Genomic DNA, 18,950 nt, shown 5'->3' with positions numbered 1-18,950 from the left:
CCCTCCCTCCCTCCCTCTCTCTCTCTCTCTCTCTCTCTCTCTCTCTCTCTCTCTCTCTCACCGTAGGCCTTGCAGTGCTGCCTACCTCTCTTTCATAGCATAGGGACCAGCTGAGTTTTGCAGTTATATAATTCTTGATTAATGCTAGAACCTATCACTCAACTGAGAACTCCAAGGAAGTAGAAAACCAGTTTGATATCACTTAACACCACGTCCCCAGACTCAAGTCAATTATTTGGAGACTGGCAGGTGCCTGCTAACTATGTCTGAATGGATGGATAAACTTGGGTAACACCCACTTCTCAAGCACGGCATAAGTTCCTGGAATCCAAGCAGTTAAGAGAATCAGAGAGAGCTACAGACTTATCAGAAGGCTCCCACGTTTATTACTAACGTGGTGACCCGAGACAAGTCACATTCTTTCTTTGTTTTCTCGCTAACCTGAGAATAATATTTAAGACAATTATGATGGATGTTCTGCGAGGCTGTGGAGGTACTTGAAATAATACAATTTGCCCCCAATCCCAAGCTCCTAGCACCACGTGGGTCCAGGGTCCGTATTCTATGTGCTGTCTGCATGAAAGTATTGATGGGCCTTCCTCCTAGGAAAGGGAGGTGACATCACACAAACCTCATGATGCTCAAAGCTTTGGAGCTAGAAGAGCCCAGTGAGCACTGTGCTTCCCAAAGCTCTCTGGGTTTCCAGACTTCAGGGTCCACTGGCCTAGAATATGAGTTAACACTTCCTTGTGAGCCTCCTGTCTTCATTCTCGATGCAAAATTGAACCTTAGCCTCTGGGATCAGAACATTAGTAGTATGGTGGACATTACAGCTAAGCTTCACTAGACTTCCTCCATACCTCACCTCAAACACGGGCACCCTGGGTTTCCAACAGACTATGTATGATCCTAACTCATTCCCCTCCTCTGAGTCAATTTCCTCATTGGTGACAGGAATGAATAGTAATAACACTGCCGTTCACCTTCTCAGCTCACAGAGCCCCTCCCCACCTCGAGACAGGGGCCCAGATAGCCCAGGCTGGCCTTTAACTCAAAAGCAATGCATAGCCAGAGATAACTCTGAACTCCCAATCCCTTTGGCTCCTCCTCTTAAGTACCAGATAGAGGTGTGTACTACCAAGCTCAGTTTATGCTGTGCTGGGGATCGAACCCAGAGCTCTGTGGATGCTAGGCGAACCCTCTAAAAGCTGAGCTATATCCCAGCCTCTTATCTCAGAGAGTTCTTTGGGGATCCAATAAGGTCACAGACATGAGGAGTTGATGAGTGAGAAGACAATTTAAAAGAAAGTATTTTCTCTGTATATTTTAAAACCCCAACTCTGTAACCGGAAAGCACCCTGCCAGCTAAGTTATTCTTAGTTATGTCAATCATCACCAAGCTCTGCACCAAGGCACGCAGACGGAACATGAGAGGTGTGCCAATCAGTCCTCATTACTCAGTTATCAAGAATCTCCTGGGGCCGGCAGATTAGCCCCCCCCCCCCGAGAAGAGCATGCTGAGGGGATACATTTTCTAATTATTTCCATGGCTCAGCTGCTTTGTCGTCAGGCTGGTGAGGGGGGTGCAGAGTAAGCCACTAACTAGCACCCCAGTGGCTGAGGAGCTCTAGAGGGAGTAGAAGGGCTGAACACACACACTCTGCGGGATAAATCCGGTGGGATACCCCAGCAGAGTGGAAGACAGCATGCTTCTGCAAAGCCCTGGGAATGCACTGTGACTAGACTCGTGCTCAGAGCTTCAGGCCGCCCAGGATGTCCTCCACGTGTGATCTGTTGAGCAGCTCCGACAGGGACTCACTGGTGTTCTGGTGGAACATGGAGCCCACACCGTAGCCATCCGTGTTCCCGCTCTCCAGCTGAACACTGCCCAGCAGCTCCTGCATCCACTGGATGTCTGCTGAGAGCTGCTGCCTCAAAGCCTCAAACTGCCCCTGCAGATGGTCTAGCTTCCTGGCCACACCTCCAAGGCCGGCCCCTGTGCTCCGGATGTCCTCTCTCAGGAGCTTCTTCAGGGACTTCACCTTGCGGAACTCATACTTGAGCTGGGACAGGTTATGGCGGGCCTTCTCGTTCTCCTCTCGGTACCAGGCATCCTTCTCGTTGTAGATAGCCAGCAAGGCCTCCACATCATCCTGCAGGGTGTCATGGGCTGCTGCTAGGGCCAGGCATCCCTTATCCACCTGAGCCACATCCTCTACCACACAGGCAAAGCGCTCGAAGTTGACATAAGTGTTGTTGGGGGGCATGCTTGAGTGGCATTTGAGGGTGTACTCTCTCAGGCGTTTGGTCTTCAGCTGGGCAGGTTGTGTCTTCCACTGTTCAGGGGCTCTGGCTTCTCCTTTTGACTAGTAAGTGTTCAGACAGAAGAACCAGAATATTAACATGATATGTGCTCCACAGGGCAGTCCAAGCTGCAGGCGGAAGGCACACACATGGCTTCTTTGGCATTCACTGCTTATGTCAAGACACAGGAGGGAGGGCCAGGGTGAGGCTAGCACTGCCGCCCCCAACAAGGCCATAAGAAACGTTAAGGAATGTGGGGGTGCTGCCTGCATGCTAACTGTGCTCCATGGCCATTAGAGAGGGTTACCACACACGTAGAATTTAATAGTAGCTCACACAGACAAGTAGGCTGCAACTAGGGCTCTGCGAACATCCATTCAAGGGCCGAAACATGCAGGCTATGGCAGGCAGAGGAAGGCTGCGGGTATCTGCCTTTCAGGACAAGGCAGCCTTGGCAAAAGCCAGCATGCTCAGCAGCAAGGAGCCCAAGAGGCTCTCTAGCTTTGGACTCTGGGAACATCCCAACTTGGAAGATTATTGGCCTTCTCCATCCTTTAGGGAGTAAAGGAATTTATTGTCTATAGGTCTCTATCCTTCTTCTACATCCACACTTAGCTCATTCCTATGGGCCTTCTCCGTGAACAGTGAAGGCAGTCTGCAGAGTGTTCAGCCCATAGAACCAGGGCTGGAGCCTTGCTCTGAGTGCCCCTATTACTCCCAATGTGCTTTTCATGACAAACTGTAAAAACCAGTCAGCCCTCCACTGCAGGTGGACTGTGGGATTTGTTTTCTGCCTTGACCCTCTAACAGGGAACAGAGCTGTCCTAATAGATCTGGCTTTTCTTCCCCACCAGGCCTCTGTCTCAGGACTCAATCCCTGAGGCCACACAGAGCCTAAAGAAGCTACATGACAGACTTGCATTAATCCCTTAATGAGAGCCCAGAAGGCAGAGAAGGAAAGGGACCTGATTACAGTCAAGGTTTTAGTGGCCATAGATCTGTTTGCCACATGATTTACAATAAAGACCATTTTGTAAGCTGGCCTCTGAGGGAAAAGTATCTTAGCTGAGGTCTATGATGGTTTCATTGGCTCTCTGGACCCATGAAATACAAACTTACGGTAGCATAACCCTATTTTATTTATTTATTTTTTGTTTGGTTTTGCAGTGCTTTGGATAGAACTCACAGCCTCATGCAAACGAGGCAAGTACTCTAGTACTGAGCCAGCATAACCCCATTTGAACAAGCATAGACCTTGTGAGGACCCTTGACCAGCGCCCAAGATCAAGCAAAGGCCTCTTAACAGCCATTTGTATTTGACTGCCACAGCCAGCTCTGGTGGCAGAAGAGGAACCTCCTGCTCACTGGCATTCATTACCGTGCCCTTACCATGATCCAGGGATGTCTGAGAGCCTCTTGGATGGTAAGCCGTTTCCTGCAATGAGGATGAGGAGACAAAAGTTCCATGAGGACAAGTGATGGGAGCAGCGGTCTGCGTCTCACCTGTCTGACATTGGCTGGCTGTACCATCAAGGCGGTGCAGCTGCAGAGATGGCTGAAAACTGCCTGCATTTCCAGTACTCGAGGGAAAGTGGTCCAGGTCCTAAGCAGAGGTAGGATTGGCATGTCTCATGTTCTACTGCTATCCTGACCTCTCTGGGCCTGCCTGCCTCCGCTTTCAACTTGAACAGGCCTCAAAACGCTCACTGTCTACCTTTCAAACCAGAGTCCTGCATTCATATATGGAAGACTGCACACAATAACCCCTGATTTTCAAATACACATGCGTGCAAGCACACAAATGTGTACGCTCCTGTAGGCAGAGTCGTTTGTGTTTGGGCAGGAGGAGATGAGGGCAAAAACCAAAACGACAAGATGAATGGCAAGGCATGGCCAGCGACACTTCTCAGCACCTGACCAGACTGGGCTACATGGCACAGATGGCAAAGTGAGGCCAGACTGGCATGTCTGTGAACGGCAACGGGAAAGAATGACTACCGGAGAGGCCACAGTCTTTATCCACTTACCGCGTCTCCTTCACAAGAAGCTTCCGAATGAAGTCCTTGGCCAGTTCACTTGTCTGGCTGAAGAATTCCTCATCAAAGTCATAACTCACAGCTGTGATGTTTGCCAGTGTTTCTTGCTTCGTGTCTCCCAGGAAGGGGGATGCTCCACTTAGTCTGAGCACAACAGAGAAAGACCCATGTAATGGAGGGAAGGAAGACAGACATAGGAGTAATGGACTCAGGGAAGCCCAGTCTCTTCTCTCCAGGCAGCCAAACAATAGACTTTTCAGTGCGGCTCAATTCAAATCACTTTCTGAACCTCCAATTAAATCCCTAACCCAGGAAGACTGTGTGTAATGGACTCCGAAGCTAAAAGAAGAGACATAGTTTCTGGCAGAACAAAGTAAAATACAATAAGGGGCCAGACAAAGAAATGGGGGAGCACAGGGTAGTGGGGGGCGGTGCAGCATCACAGAGTGGTTGAACCTTGCACTGACTCTGACTTAATGAATGATCAGGCTGTCAATGGTCAGAGAAGCTCTAGAAAGAACTTCCAGATGGAGGAACAACTGGAACAAAGCTTGAGAGGCACAGAAGGTGTACAAGATTTCGTCCCCACCAGGCTTGGCAAAGTTGTATCATACAGTGACCCCCCTGAAGCACCCGGACATGCTCTTGCTATGCACAAACCCATCCTTGTGCTACCCACCTCGATTAACCACGCCATCTCACCAATTAGCTACGCTAGAGAGGGCAGTCACTTTGGCCTTCCTTTCTCCTCCATTGCCACATCTCCCTTGGATGACACTCTTGCTGTTTCTGCTCACCAAATACCTCTTGGCAGTCATGCCCATTCCTATCGCTGCTTTCTTAGCATGGGGAATAGCAAGACCAGCCTGAGCTATACAGAGAAAGGCTGTCTCCAAAGAGCAAAGGAAGGCTAAGGCATGATGGTGCACACCTTTAATCCCAGCACTTGGAAGGCAGAGGCAGAGGAAGGATTTCTCTGTGGTCTACATAGAGAGTGCTAGGCCAGACAGAGCTACATAGTAAGACTCCCCAATCTCAAAAAAATTAATAAATGTGAATGAATCACAGGGGTAGAGCACTTATCCAGCATATACAAGGTCTTTAGGGTCAAACTTAAGCACCACAAGAAATAGATAAAATGCCTTGTGTGGCCCTGATCCATACTAGTGGCTCTAGAATTATTGGTCATTATTCCTGTCATTGATAAAACACAAATAACCCTGTTTAAGTCCTAGGTCCTTGGTTTCCGTAAGACCAGAAATGGGTCTGTGTCCTTACCCACCTCTTTACTATCTGGGGAGTTGATTTGATTCTATATCTCCTAGTTCAAATCTATCTATCAATCATCTAACTATCTGTCTGTCTGTCTGTCTATCTATCTATCTATCTATCTATCTATCTACCCACTTACCTATCTTCCACAATTCCAGCCTCTCCCCCTGGATTTCACAGATGTCACCATGCTCCCACAGGGTGACACTAGCTGCATGATTTATCTCCCACAGACACAGAGCCCAGGACAAGCAAATCTGACTCCCCCCCCCATGTCAGGATCCTAAGTTCCTGACACAGTTCTTCTGATAAAACAGGGTTTAAATGAAGCAGTGTCAGCCAGGCCCGGTCACACTGAGCCTATAATCCCAGCTCCTGGGGGGAGCTGATGCAGGAATTACACAGTTCAAGGCCTGTCTGGTCAATTTGGTGAGTCTCTATCTCAAAACAAGAAAAAAAAAAATCTAAAAAGTTCCAAGATCCAATTCAGTGGTAGCACATTTGCCTAGCTACATTCAGTTACTCTAGGTTCAGTTCCTAGTATCACAAAACTAAGTAAGTAAAGTCAGAGCTCCATGGTAAAACAAAACTAAGAAAAAGCTGTGGAACACTGGCCCTGGCTATGGGCTTTTACTCTGAAAATGCCATGAAGCAATGTTTTCCATGGGTGCTATAAGAGGGTGACCACTGGGAACTACTGAGTGTCTACTAGCCTGCCCTGTGTGCCAAAGCAGGGCCCATGAAACTTGTACAAGATAGCTTATTTCCACCCTCGCCACTTCCTGTGGCGGGAAGTCTGTGATTTCTATTTCTCTGATAAGAAAAACAGGTCCAAAGGTTAAGTACCTGTCCATGGCCACACAAACTGAAAGAGACAGCGTTAGTATCCTGTCCCAGATGAGGCCTAGTCTGCAAAAACTAAACAAAACAAAACAAAAAACCACCTAGGCGGGAAATCTTGATTTAAGCCACTAGACTCAAGGGAACAATAAAGAGAGAAAGGAAGAAGGAAGGAGAGTGTGAAAGGGAGGAAAGGGGACCTGGGGATGAGAAGAGAGAAAAGAAGAGGCAGATGGGGCAGGTGCAGGCACCGTCAGGGCTGTCACCAGTGGAGCTCAGAACTTGGCCTCCGGTGCTGTGTGGACTTGACCCTTCTCATACCTCCTGAGCTAAGCAGGCATGCACCCGAGGCTGGAGATACTCACAGGATGTAGGTGATGACACCGATGCTCCTGCAAAGGACAGTCATGTCAGAGCTGTGTGGGTCCACCCTCAAACCCCCACACAGGGCCAAGAAGTCCCCTGAATGACATATGAAGCCCCACTCCTCCCTACCCCACTCTGCAACAGACCCGGATGTATTTAGAATCTTTGCTTTCTGCACACTGAATCAAGGACCCAAATTCAAGGTCTGACTTCTGCGTGTGCAGACTCTGTCATCAGAGCACGTCCCTTTCTTTCTCTCTGAGGCCACATCGCTCATCAAATGAGGACAATAAATAATAAGAACAGCCTCACAGGTGGCAGGGTCTTAGAAAGCCAAGTCACGAGCTGGGCCAACTGTAAAGCAGTGTTCAAATAAAACACGTAAAGAACTGATCACAGCAGCATGACTAGGAAAACACGGGATACTGCGGTGGAACACTTGACGGAGTGACCAATGAAGCTCACTGTTATCTAGACCCCAGCCGAGACTGGCCCAGAATGGGTCTGCACTTGCTTAGCCTCTCGCCTGATGACCATGGATCCAAGCCTCATTGCCTCCTGACTGCATGTCTACTGCTCCTGGAGCATTGCAGACTAGGAGCATAAGGAAGGGGTCTGAACACTCGGGGACCTGTCCGCTACACCAGGGGCTGAGGCCTTTTGTTCCCCGGAACCACTTACCACATGTCGGCCTCCAGTCCCAGGGGCTCATAGTTCACGATTTCTGGAGCTGAAAGAAGTCATGTCAAGGAGTCAAGAGGGGGTAGAGATAAGAGGAGATGGTTCTAGGAAACTCTAGAGTGTTTGGTGCCCAGTGTATCTCCATCTTGAATCTCCAATAGGGAGGGGAGAATATTCAAACAGTAGGTGGAAATAACCAGGATGTAAGAATGTTGAGGAAATGAGTTACTATGGACTGTGTGTGTTCCTACAGAATCTATGTGGACATCTAATTCTCAGGCAACAGTAGAAGACGATAGGGCCTTATAGGTGCTCGGGTCATGAGAGAACCTTCAGGAATAAAGTTAGGCTCTTATAAAAGGCCCCAGGGAGATCGTTCCCTCCTTCCATGTGGGAATAGAGAAGGTCACTAGTATCTATGTGAAAAGTCCCTCACCGGACACCAGGCTCACTGATACCACCATCTGGGACTCCCATCCATCCACCAGAGCTGTGATCAACATGTTTCTATTGCTTATAATCTATCCAGTCTAAGGCGTTTGGTTGCAGCAGACAGCCAAAGTGAGACAGACATGATTTCCTGTTAGATATGGAGAAATCACTCATGAACAGCCTTGATGAGGAAGGAAAGGAAGGCACAAAGGAAGACAAATGTGGGAAGAAGAAGGGTCAGGAAGAAGACTTGGAGGCTTGGTGATGAGGCCTGCTGTGGGGAAGGAACCCTGCTGGGCAGAGACTCCAAACAGGTCCACGCTGGTTGGGTGATGGGGAAGAAGGCAGAGAGGGCCTTCGTCTTCCTCTGAGTCCTGCCCGACAGGTGACTTCATCCGAGGACATCTTTAGGGGTCACTGAGGTAAGGTGACAAGCCTGAAGGGACACTAAACATGCCAGGGGGCAGCTGACGGCAGGGGAGGAGCTTGGGCCAAGCATCAGATTTGAAATCATTAATATACTAGTGGAAGTAGGATCTGGGCCAAAGATGTGGTGGGTGACCAAGAGAGGGTAGAGTGCAGGGGGAAGACTCTGCTAACGACACAAGAGGATCGCGTGTTGCCCAGAGAGCACTTAGGCCCCAAAAAGCCAGTGCTGAATGTCACACCCACTTTCTCCACGACTTTAAGAATACAGTATGAAGTAGATGGCAATAACGGGAGTACCTGAGGAGGGGAGGGAGGTCCAGCTAACTGCTAAGGCAAGGGAGCATGGGAAAGATGAGATTATTTATCCAGAGCACTATCTAAACCACTGCCTCTGTGGGGTATGTCAGCTGTCCTCTCCCTACATCTCCTCCTTCAACAGACAGGCACCCCTACACTGGCTTTGTTTCTCTAGCTTTATGAAAATGGTTCCAGGATGCATTTGAAATTCTTTTGATTGTTTTCACATGTTTCATCCATGAACAGCTATTTTCAGAGCTGTGTAATATAGTTCATCTGTTTTCTGTCTCTCTGTGTCCCAGCAGTCTCTGCTCAGAATCACTTGGATGGTTTCTGCTTCTCATTATTGATACTTTTTTTTTATTATTTCTGCTGATGAACACATGAAAGTGTGTTATTTTTTAAAATGATATTAAAATTAAGTGTGGACCTCAAGTAATCTAACAACTGGTCCAGTAAGATAGGTGCATAATTTGAGAGCCTATATTTAGAGTTTTTTTTTTAAGTTTGAGAGCCAAGGTCTCACTGGAAAGCCCATGCTGGACTCCATCTCATAATCCTCCTGTCTTACATTTCTGAGTTAGAGACATTTATTTTATTCGTCCCCCACCCCTCAGTGCTAGGATCAAAGGTGCGCACCACCACTGCCCAGCCAGACAGGATCTTATATAGCACAGGCTAGTCTCAAACTCCCTGTGTAGCTTCTCATGGCCTTGAACTCCAAACCCTCTTGTCTCCACCTCCCAGTTACTAAGATTATAGGTGTGTACCAGCATGCCCAACTCCAGGTTACATAATTTCACACAGCAACTTGACATCACTTTGGTGATGATCATTTCTCTAGGAAATTGTTTTCATGTCTGTGTGTGTTGTGTGTTTACCCTGTGTATTCCAGCCTTGGCCCATCAGCTCCTGGGGACTCTCCTGTCTGCTTCTCATCTTGTGGTAGGAACTGAGAGAGTACAGACATGCATGACCTCACCTGGCTTTCAGAGGGTTCTCGGGAATCAAACTCAGGTCACACAGTCATGGCAAGTGCTTTACTCAGCAATATCTCCTCCTCCCTGCATCTTACTAAGAGTGGTCTGTGCCACATGACTACATACTGAATATTTTTTATGATTTGTCTTTAGCTCTAATTCTGTGCAGATGTGTGATTCTGAGTGTAGGTGTGTACATGTGAGTGCAGGTGCCAGAGAGGCCAGAAGAGGGTTTTGGGTCCTCCGGAGCTGGAGTTAGAGATGATTGTGAGCCTTCTGCCATGGGTGCCCCATGGGACCTGAATTTGGGTCCTCAGCAAAAGTGGTCTGCACTTCTAACCACGGAGCCACCTCTCCAGCCCTAAAGTTCTATCTAGTGCTCTCAAATCGTGCCTGGTCTTTTCTTGTTTGTTTTTGTTTTGTTTTGTTTGAGACAGGGTCTGGCTTGGAACAAGGCACCTGATGGAGAAAATAAGCCAAGCTGCATTTTCAGGAGGCCGCTCCCTCCATCTCTGAAATACTTCAATTCCCCAAGAAGATAGATACATGATGGTTTGGTTCTCAACTCTCATCCCTTTCCTCTCTGCAGAAGGATTTCCTTGTGATCCTCCAGCCTCTGGACCAGGGCCCAGAGGGGAATTTTTCGGGTGTAGAACAGAACGGGCTGGAGTACAGGGTGAAACAGACAGAGGGGAAACAGTAAGGCCAGGGCCTCATGGGAGCTGGCCACTCCGATGTCTGAGTGAGGTTCCTGGGAGAGGCAGGTGGTGGATCACAGATAAATACCTCTGTCCTTTACAGGGAATCAGAAGCTACTTTAGAGAGAGGAATTCCTGTGGGAACCAAGGCAGGGAAGTGATTTTAAATCTGCACAATAAACTCCTTCAAGAGTAAATGGTGGGGCCAACTCTAGGAAAGTTTAACTCTACAAAGGCCTCTAAGCCCACCTGGCTACTCTCTGTCCCAGTGGGCACTTGAAGCCTATGCCTGTCTCCTCACCTAGGGCCTAGTAAGACAATCTCTTCTCAACCTCTTCGGTTTCCAGCAGGTTTCCCAAGGCATCAGTCTCAGCCCAGACATGAGGATTGTTCCTGGGATTCCCCCCCCCCCCCCGTGTGTGTGTGTGTGTGTGTGTGTGTGTGTGTGCCAGAAGAAAGCCCTGGCTATTACTCTTTCAATATAACCCACTTTAATTTTTGAGACAGGGTCTTTCACTGGCCTGGAACCTGTCAAGTAGTTAGGCCAACTAGCCAGTGAGTCCTAGCTCTGGTAGTGCAAGTATAAACAACTAGTCTTGGCTTTCTTACATGGATTCTGGGGCTTGAACTCAGGTTTGAACTCTCTCCCCAGCCACAATGTCAGATTGAGAGGAAAAACAGCCCCAGAACTCACCAACAAATTCCGGTGTTCCGAAAATGTTTTTAAATTCAACTCCATCTTCTATCTCATGAGCCAGGCCAAAGTCAATCAGTTTGATGTGTGGAATGGGGATTGTCTTGTCTAACAACATAATGTTTTCTGGCTGGAGGACAAAAAAGAAAGAAGGGAAGATAGTAATTAGAGTGTTGTTTTGTGTGTTCCTTTTGGGTCAGGGTGGGGTTTTGTGTTCTTTTGGGTGGAGGGATAAAACAGCAGAGTTCTCGCTTTTTTTTGTACTAGGTCTTCTGTGAGCTCAAATCCAGCACCAAGGGTCAAGGGTCAGTTTTTACTAACCCTGTACTGACCACAGAACTAGAGAACTGGGCTCTAATGTCCTATCTATCTCTGACTGGAAGATCCCTTCAATGTGGTTCTCTGCTTCCTCATCTGCCAGATGGGACCGATCAGATACCTGTAGCCTCACCTATAAGCAAAGCCACCTCTCTACGCAAGACACACAAGCTTCCCTAGGTCTATACACGGCGTGCCAGCCTTGACTGACTGTGTAACCTCCCTCCTTCCTCTGGCCAGTCAGCTTCCTGTTGACTTTCTTTCAGACAAACTAACTTCTCTCTGTGTGTTTAACTAATTTTGGCTTTTGGCAGGACACAGAAACAAAATGCACCTGATTTCCAGGGAAAATACCAGCTGCCCAAACTATTTCCGGTCTTGAAACAGCTGCTGGCCCTGACACAACAATGCAGGCCCGGCAATAAGAGGAGATGCTGACTAGACCCTCACGGTCCTCCCCACCATCCACTTCTCAGCTCTCAGGGAAGCTGGGACAGGGTCCTGAGGTCTGGCCTCTTCATTGCCATCTAAGCCCCCGGACTAGACAGGAAATGGGCAGGTCCACCTGCTTAGCCATTTTCCTCTACTCCTCCAATGACGGATTGTTCATGGAAGCATCGCCACAAGAGCCCTAAGGTAGAAAATGCCCATCAGCTGATGAAGAGACAAAGGGCGACAGACCCACACCACTTATAATAGCTACACAGGAAGGCTTACTGTTTTTTCAGGCTGAGGCAGAATCCGGGATCTTACTTATTGAGATTAAGTACTCTTACCAGGCCTAAGAATACAATTTAATGATAAAAAGGAATAAAATAAAATAAAATAAAAGATAAAAGGGAATTAAGTACTGATCTATGTTACAATGTAGAGAAGACTTGAAAATGTTACACTAACCAGGTGTCAGGTTGCATATCTGAAACCCTAGCACCTGAGATACTAAGGAGGAAAACTGAAGTGAATTTGAGGTCAGCCTGGGCTACATCTTAAGTCTCCTCCAAAAGAAGGAGGAGGAGGGAAGGGAGGAGAAAGAGAAAGAAAACATGCTAAAAGAGAGAAACACACACAAAAGGGCACACAACACAGGATTCTGCTTATAAAAATGCACACAGGGTAGGTAAACACATATGGACAGAAAGTATACTAGCAATTGAGTAAGACCTGGGGAATAGGGTCAGCGAGGTGGCTCACCATGCAACCTTCATAATGCTGTGACCCTTTAGCACAGTTCTTTTGGGGACTGTGGACTCCCAGACCCTGAATTTCCTGTAAACAACTCATTTTCCTGTGTTTGCAGCTGCTCTGAGCACGAGACAGGGGAGTGGTTTCTGGTGGGCTTGCAGCTGAGCACTAGGGCGTGGCCATTGGTCAAGGAGACACTACCTAAGCTGCCCTGGAACACAATAAAGTTGACATTCTTGATTCAAGGGGGCATTCTTGGCGTTCTTGTTTCAAGGATGGCCCGTGTCTCTGTCTATGATGTGTGTGTGTGTGTGTGTGTGTGTGTGTATGTGTGTTTCGATCTCCAGCCCCTTGCTGGACTGACTTGCGAACTGTACTGTAGCACATAGTACATAGAGAAGGTGTGGCGCTATACAGTTCCTCATGTTCCAACCATAAAATTATTTTCATTGCTACTTCATAACTATAATTTTACTACTGTTAGAAATTATAAGTATCTAATATTCAGGATATTTGTGTGACCCCCCAAAGGGATCGTGACCCCACGTGGTGAGAACCACTGATGTGAAGGAATTTGCTGCAAGTCTGATGGTGTAAGTTCCATCTTTGGGACCCACGTGGTAGAAAGGAGAGACCCGACCCGACGGCTCCAAGTTGACCTCTGACCTCCATATGTGCACTGTTGCACATGCATGTGCACAAATACACACATAAAAATATAATAAAAATAATTTTTAAAAGACTGGGGAATAGGTAGAGACTACTAATAAGTGTATGGTTTCTTTGTGGGTGATAAATATATTCTGAAATTAATTCTAAAACTACACTGCAAGTGATTGTGCTTTGGTTATAAAAATCTGTAATTTACACACAGCCTGTGAGGGACTGTGTCATATGTGAACTACAGCTCAGAAAAGCTGCTGACCAAATAAACAGACGTTAGACAGGCTTGGAAGTCACCATTCTCAAAAGAGCCAAGGATTCCCACCCTGTGCCTTTGCTTACAGCACTGGCTTTGCCTGTGGGGGAGGCGGTCTCTGGTCCTCCAGCTTCCAGTATAATCCTGGCAGGACTTGCTCAAACCCTCTCTCCCCAGAAGACATTCCTTATGGCTCCAGGCCCTAGCTGACTGTGAGCAGACCTTGGTCACCCCTAGGCCTCTGCTTGTTTAGACTTTTTTCTTAGGCCATCTGGCTACTGTCTCTAATCCAGCAGGCCCTCCTTCCTGACTCTGGCAGAGCTATCCCCAACTGGGGGGAGAACTCAGACCTTGCAATGCTCTCCCATCCCGAATGCTGTGTGGACCCCTCATGGTGACACACAGAGCATGATCCTAATTCTTAGTTAAATTTACATTTAATCTGGATTGGTCACCCCCCCCCCCGCAACAGATGCACCATGTGTCTCTGGATTGGTCACCCCCCCCAACAGATGTACCCTGTGTCTCTGGATTGGTCACCCCCCCAACAGATGCACCCTGTGTCTCCGGTTCCCTGAGGTCTCTGTGACCTCCTGCCACCGCAGCTGGAGACTCCGGGGAGTTGAGGTCCTCCCTCATAATTTTTCCACTTTCTTTCTTTTTTTGGTTTGTTTAAATAACACATTTCCTTTTGCATTTTTAAAGCTTGTTTATTCTTCTTCCTCTCTGGACAGTACTCCCAACTTTATTTTGAAAATGTGTCCAAGTCCTTTCCCAAGGCAGATCAGATTTTTAGCCCCTGCTGAAGGAGTGTGGGGGCAGGAGAGGTCAGGAGACAAGACCTATGCAGGTGGCCCATTCCAGTGTCCTTGGCCCGGTACTCTGGTGTTTGCCACAGGAATACTATGCTATTCTCTGCACCGAGATACAGCCTCCATACTAGCCACTACCTCCCTACCAGGCAGCTTCTCTTCTACCCACATCATTGGCCACCTTGTTAGGAACTTCTCCAGGGCCTGAGTCACTCTTGGGCTGAGAGCCATGCCCCAACAGAACCCAGCACGGGACCACAATGAACGCAATGGGAGCCATGGGCCACAGAGATGGACACCCCAGACCTGGAGATCTTCAGGACTATAGAGCAGCAGAGATGAGGCAGAAAAGAATTGAGGCTGAACTCTCCAGGGCAGGGCCCCCCTGAGAGAAAAGGCAGCCACGGGTCTTGTTTTCTACTCACGGCTGTAGCTCACAGTGCAAAGGAAATGGTCTGTCCCCTGGCTTGGAAGAACTGCAGAAGACTACATATTCTTACCCATCTGTTTCCAGCCCTGCCTGGAGAAGGGCTGCTTAGAGCACTTCCCCTGCCCTGCCCCCTCCCCAAAGCTGGTGCTGCCCATTCACATTTCAGTTAAGACAGCAGGTCTCCTCCAAAAGGTCTCCTGCTGGCCTCTCCCTCCCCAGGTCCCCAACACCCGCACTTCCCCCATTACAGCACTTCCTTCATTCCAAACTGGAGCTCCTCTGTGGCTTATCTGCCGCCTCCAATGGGCTTCAAGCTTCTAGCATCTCTCCAGGGCTTAAGATAGAGCCTGGCAGCCACCGAGTGCTCAGTAAGTGTTCCCCGAGAGAAGACAAGTGCCATTTAGTAAGCCCATGCCATATGCAGGACCAAGTGCTAACCGAACACACGGTATAGTTTACACCTTACTCAACTGCCTCAAGCAGTGGACGGTATCCTTCCCTTCTTGCTGAAAAAGAAGCCACGCCGTCAGCCAAGGGACAGGAGGATTTAAGCACTTATCTGTCAGACCAAAGCTCTTGCTCCCATCCTCTAGACTAAATATCCCTCTCACTGCTAGAGCTGGAAAATCTAGGCGGCTTAGTGTCTGGAGCAGGCACCTGCCTGCCACCAAAGGATGCCAGTTCTTCTGTGAATGCTTTCATGCAGATGAAACCATCCAAACCGTGTCCCCAGCCTGGCTGTCCCCTCCTTTCAGACCAGAAAACCGAACAGGGGGGAGGAGTGCTTGGAGAGAGGGCTCAGCACTGGAATTCTTTTTGTTTGCTTGTTTGTTTTGGTTTTTGTTTTTTCGGAGACAGGGTTTCTTTACATAGCTCTGGCTGTCCTGGAACTCATTCTTTAGACCAGGCTGGGCTCAAACTCACAGAGATCCACCTGCCTCTGCCTTCCAAGTGCTGGGGTTAAAGGTGTGCGCCACCACCGCCTGGCTAGGACTGGGATTCTTGTTCCCAGCTCACCAGCTATTCAATGAGCTACATGAATTATTTGGCCCTACATACCCGGACCTGCCCTGACTGGGTGCAGACAGGCCCTTGGCTCCCTGCCACCAAATGATAGTGCTGCTTCCAGGCCACCAAGGGAGTCTAGGCTGGCCAGGGAACACAGGCCCTCTTATCTGGAGTTTTTACAGGGCTTCCTTCTGCTGCTCCAGCCTCCAGTAACAGCTTGACCATTTCCAGGAGCCAGAGACTCGTCTCGGTGAGAACAAGATCTTTGTACTCGGTGAGTATCCTCAGAAGTAGGTGCCACTAGCACCCTCATTTCACAGATGCAGGAAGCTGAGGCCCAGAGAACTAAAGGACTTGTCTAAGGCCTGTGGGCTCATAATGGCGAGAACTTCCCTGGCAGTCCAGCTTCTGATCATATCTTGTTAAGTATCTTCACTGGTCCCAGTGACTATAAAAAGCTCATTCTGACGACTGAGACACTCGCATCCCTGCACCAGACCCCACCCCAGTTACCTTTCCCACCTTGCATCCCACGCCTGGACCTGTTCTCATTCCCCACAGGGTGGGTACCACCATCTCAGGGACCTCAGATCACCTCTGGTCCATCCTCAGATGCAGCTCTATTCTTTTTCAATATTTTATTTAGTATGAATACATGTATACAATGTTTTGGTCAAATCCACCCCACCCTCATCTTCACTGAGTCCATTTATTGCTGCTGTGCTGTGTGTGCATAGGTGTCGAACCAGTTACTGGAGCCCGAGCAGCCTCCCCGGAGAGCATCCCTGAATAAAACACTCCTGAGCTGTAAGCGCTACTTCTGCCTGAAAGCCTCTGCTATTCTTCTCCACGCCCATGACCCTGTTCCTTTCACTCCCTTATCTTCAAGGCTCTAACCCTCCAGAGCCATGCTCACCAGCAGGCTCCACTGTAGGCTGTCCCTCATCGGTAATGACACTTCCCTAGGTAGGTGGCCTTTTCCCTAGGGAAAGCCGATTAGTCCAAGGTTCCCAGCATTGCCTCTGCTCCCTTGCCTGCTGCACACTCCACTAATATCCACGCAAATGCAGTGAAAGAATTCCAGCCAGGGTTTCCAGCCTTCTCTGCCTGCTGTTAGCCCTTCTGCCACCTCTAGGAGTGCCAGAGAGCCCTCCTGCCCAGAGAGCTGTTAACAGGGTTAAGGTATGGTCTGACAGGTAGCCCGGGATCTGGCAAACCTGCAAACCCGGCAGTTCTCCAGGCTGAGATCCCTGATTTCACCTCCCTGAACAGAACTCAGTGGTAGAAGAGAGCCCAGGCCTGGGGCTGGGAAATAGTTTCAGGTTCACAAGCCAAGGTGTTGAGCTTAATAAACAGGCCACTTCCCGACTCTAAGTGAGGCATCGATGTCATCCAGAGGCCCTTGGAGACACAGGTTTAGCAGTTCTGGTGTGACACAAATGTCCAAGCTAGCCGGGCAAATTTCTGCTGCTCTGAGCCCCAGGGCTGGACATGAAAAGGATCCTGTCTCTCTGCCTCAGGTCAGGAAGGAAGAACAGTCGGCAGTAGTCTCAGCAGGTTGGGTCCCAGCCAGACTACCCTGTGGGCAGTACAATCCTACCTATCCTCCTGATCCCGTCACCCTCCTCCAACGGTATTCACCTTAGCCAGGCACTTAACCCACGCACCTGACATCACCTCCCAAGTACGGCTGGGGGAAGGCTCCACATTCTTTAGGTGCTGCTGCCCAGCCCGGAATCCAGAGAGCTGCTGCTGGGGGATGGGGTGGGGTGGAATTGCCCCCACCTGTCAAAACAAACATGCCCAACTTTGCCTGCCACACAGGCAGGTATCCCAAGGAAAGCCAACAAGTCCCTTTATGTCCTAGTAGATCCTGCTGCATGGTACCTATTGTGGAACCGACTGGAAGCTAGCTGACCCTCCAAGGAGGACCCATGTTTCTTGGGACCAGCACACCATGCCCAGTGGTTGAGACAGGATGAATGTAACCTCGGGAACTATGTGGTAAAGAGCAAAACACACGAGCATGGTGCCAGGAAGGTCTGGGCTCACCTCTCAGCTCTACCACTAAAAATATAAGACATGGGTGCAGTCATTGATCCTTCTGGGTGCCTCTCTTCTTATCTATAAAGTGGGTACATGTCTAGTAGGTCATAGCACCGTTCTGAGGGTTGAGAGGGGAGTACAGTGCCCCGAGAGGCTGCCTCACGTTGGCACTTCTCACTTTGTTCTTAGATGGTAGCTCTAAGCCCTCTCTGGGTGTTCAGCCTGACTCTCTGTTCAGTCACCTGAGTTCACGAAGAGCACACCCTCACACAAACCATCACCCCCATCTCTCATCTCCTTCCCACCCCCTCCCCGTTTTATCCCCCAGCCTCACAATGTTGGAGTCACAAGGAATCTCAGAGGTCATTTTGCCAGTCATGTTGCAGGGAAGCCCAGAGAGGTCAAGAAGCTGCCAGAGTCACAGAACAAGGGGCAGAGTTCAAGTATAGTGACACACAGCTTGGTGTCCTCCCCAGGTGCCTCATGTGGCCTGCCTGCTGCTGGGTCAGGCTGAGGCCCAGCTGGGCTTGTACTATGGGGACAAGAAAACTTTACAGGCAATCCAAGCCCAAGCCCAGACTGATCAGGGGCCTCTGGGCAACCTGAGAAAGTAAGACTAATCACAGGCAACCCTGACCCACAGGCCTCCAGTGTGGCCAATGCCCGATGTCCCATTCTGTCTGCCATTCAAAGACCCCCGACTCCACCGCCAGCTCAGCATCTACTTCACCCCAGTACGTCCCCCGCCCCAAGCGGCAGTCTATTCTGCCAGGCACCCTCATCCTAATAGCTCCTCTTTGCCTCACTGCCCAAACTCAACACCCACACAGGAATGTCTGGGACCCATCCCTCCAACACACCACCAGTTCCCACCCAAGGGCCTGTGTGATCCCTACACAGGCCTCTGGCAGAGCATCTCCGGGGCAATGATAATTACTTCCTTCCTTCCATGTGCTGCCCACGCTGCCCCGGGAGGGAAGGCAGGGGCTTTGCCTCTTACAGCCATCTCTAGCATCCGAGAGCGGCCAGCCTCGTCATGGCTGTCCGGTTACTGGTTACAAGTAAGTGAATGAATAAACCCACAGTCACATAGCGCGTCTCACACTCCCCGTCTCAGAGAGTCAGCGCAGACAACGGCGAACAGCATGGGCCTTGAGTCTGGGCTCACACGCCATCCTGTCACCAATAGCTGCCTGACGCCGGGCA

General features: G+C 49.3%; 1 protein-coding gene across 6 annotated transcripts in view; it reads right to left on the bottom strand.

Annotated features, from left to right (window-relative positions):
* Dapk2 (death associated protein kinase 2) overlaps positions 1–18,950 on the bottom strand; it is a 119,735-nt gene that overhangs the window by 12,481 nt on the left and 88,304 nt on the right. For 4 of the 6 annotated variants that reach the window (XM_050126258.1, XM_050126276.1, XM_050126286.1 and 1 more), the window contains 5 exons: positions 11,030–11,159; positions 7,500–7,548; positions 6,818–6,844; positions 4,332–4,484; positions 3,694–3,739 (listed from right to left, as the gene is read on the bottom strand). In XM_050126258.1, the coding sequence (XP_049982215.1) occupies positions 3,694–3,739; positions 4,332–4,484; positions 6,818–6,844; positions 7,500–7,548; positions 11,030–11,159 (405 nt within the window). Of the gene's footprint in view, positions 1–1,528; positions 2,367–3,693; positions 3,740–4,331; positions 4,485–6,817; positions 6,845–7,499; positions 7,549–11,029; positions 11,160–18,950 lie in introns of those variants that run through there. The other 2 variants (XM_050126304.1, XM_050126267.1) reach the window with 2 other exon arrangements.

This window comes from Alexandromys fortis, unplaced genomic scaffold, assembly GCF_014885135.2.
Source record: "Alexandromys fortis isolate MF-2015 unplaced genomic scaffold, M_Fortis_MF-2015_v1.1 scaffold_22, whole genome shotgun sequence".
Lineage (NCBI taxonomy): Eukaryota > Metazoa > Chordata > Mammalia > Rodentia > Cricetidae > Alexandromys > Alexandromys fortis.
Note: the sequence above shows the minus strand (reverse complement) of the source record. Positions and strands in the feature narration are given on the sequence as shown.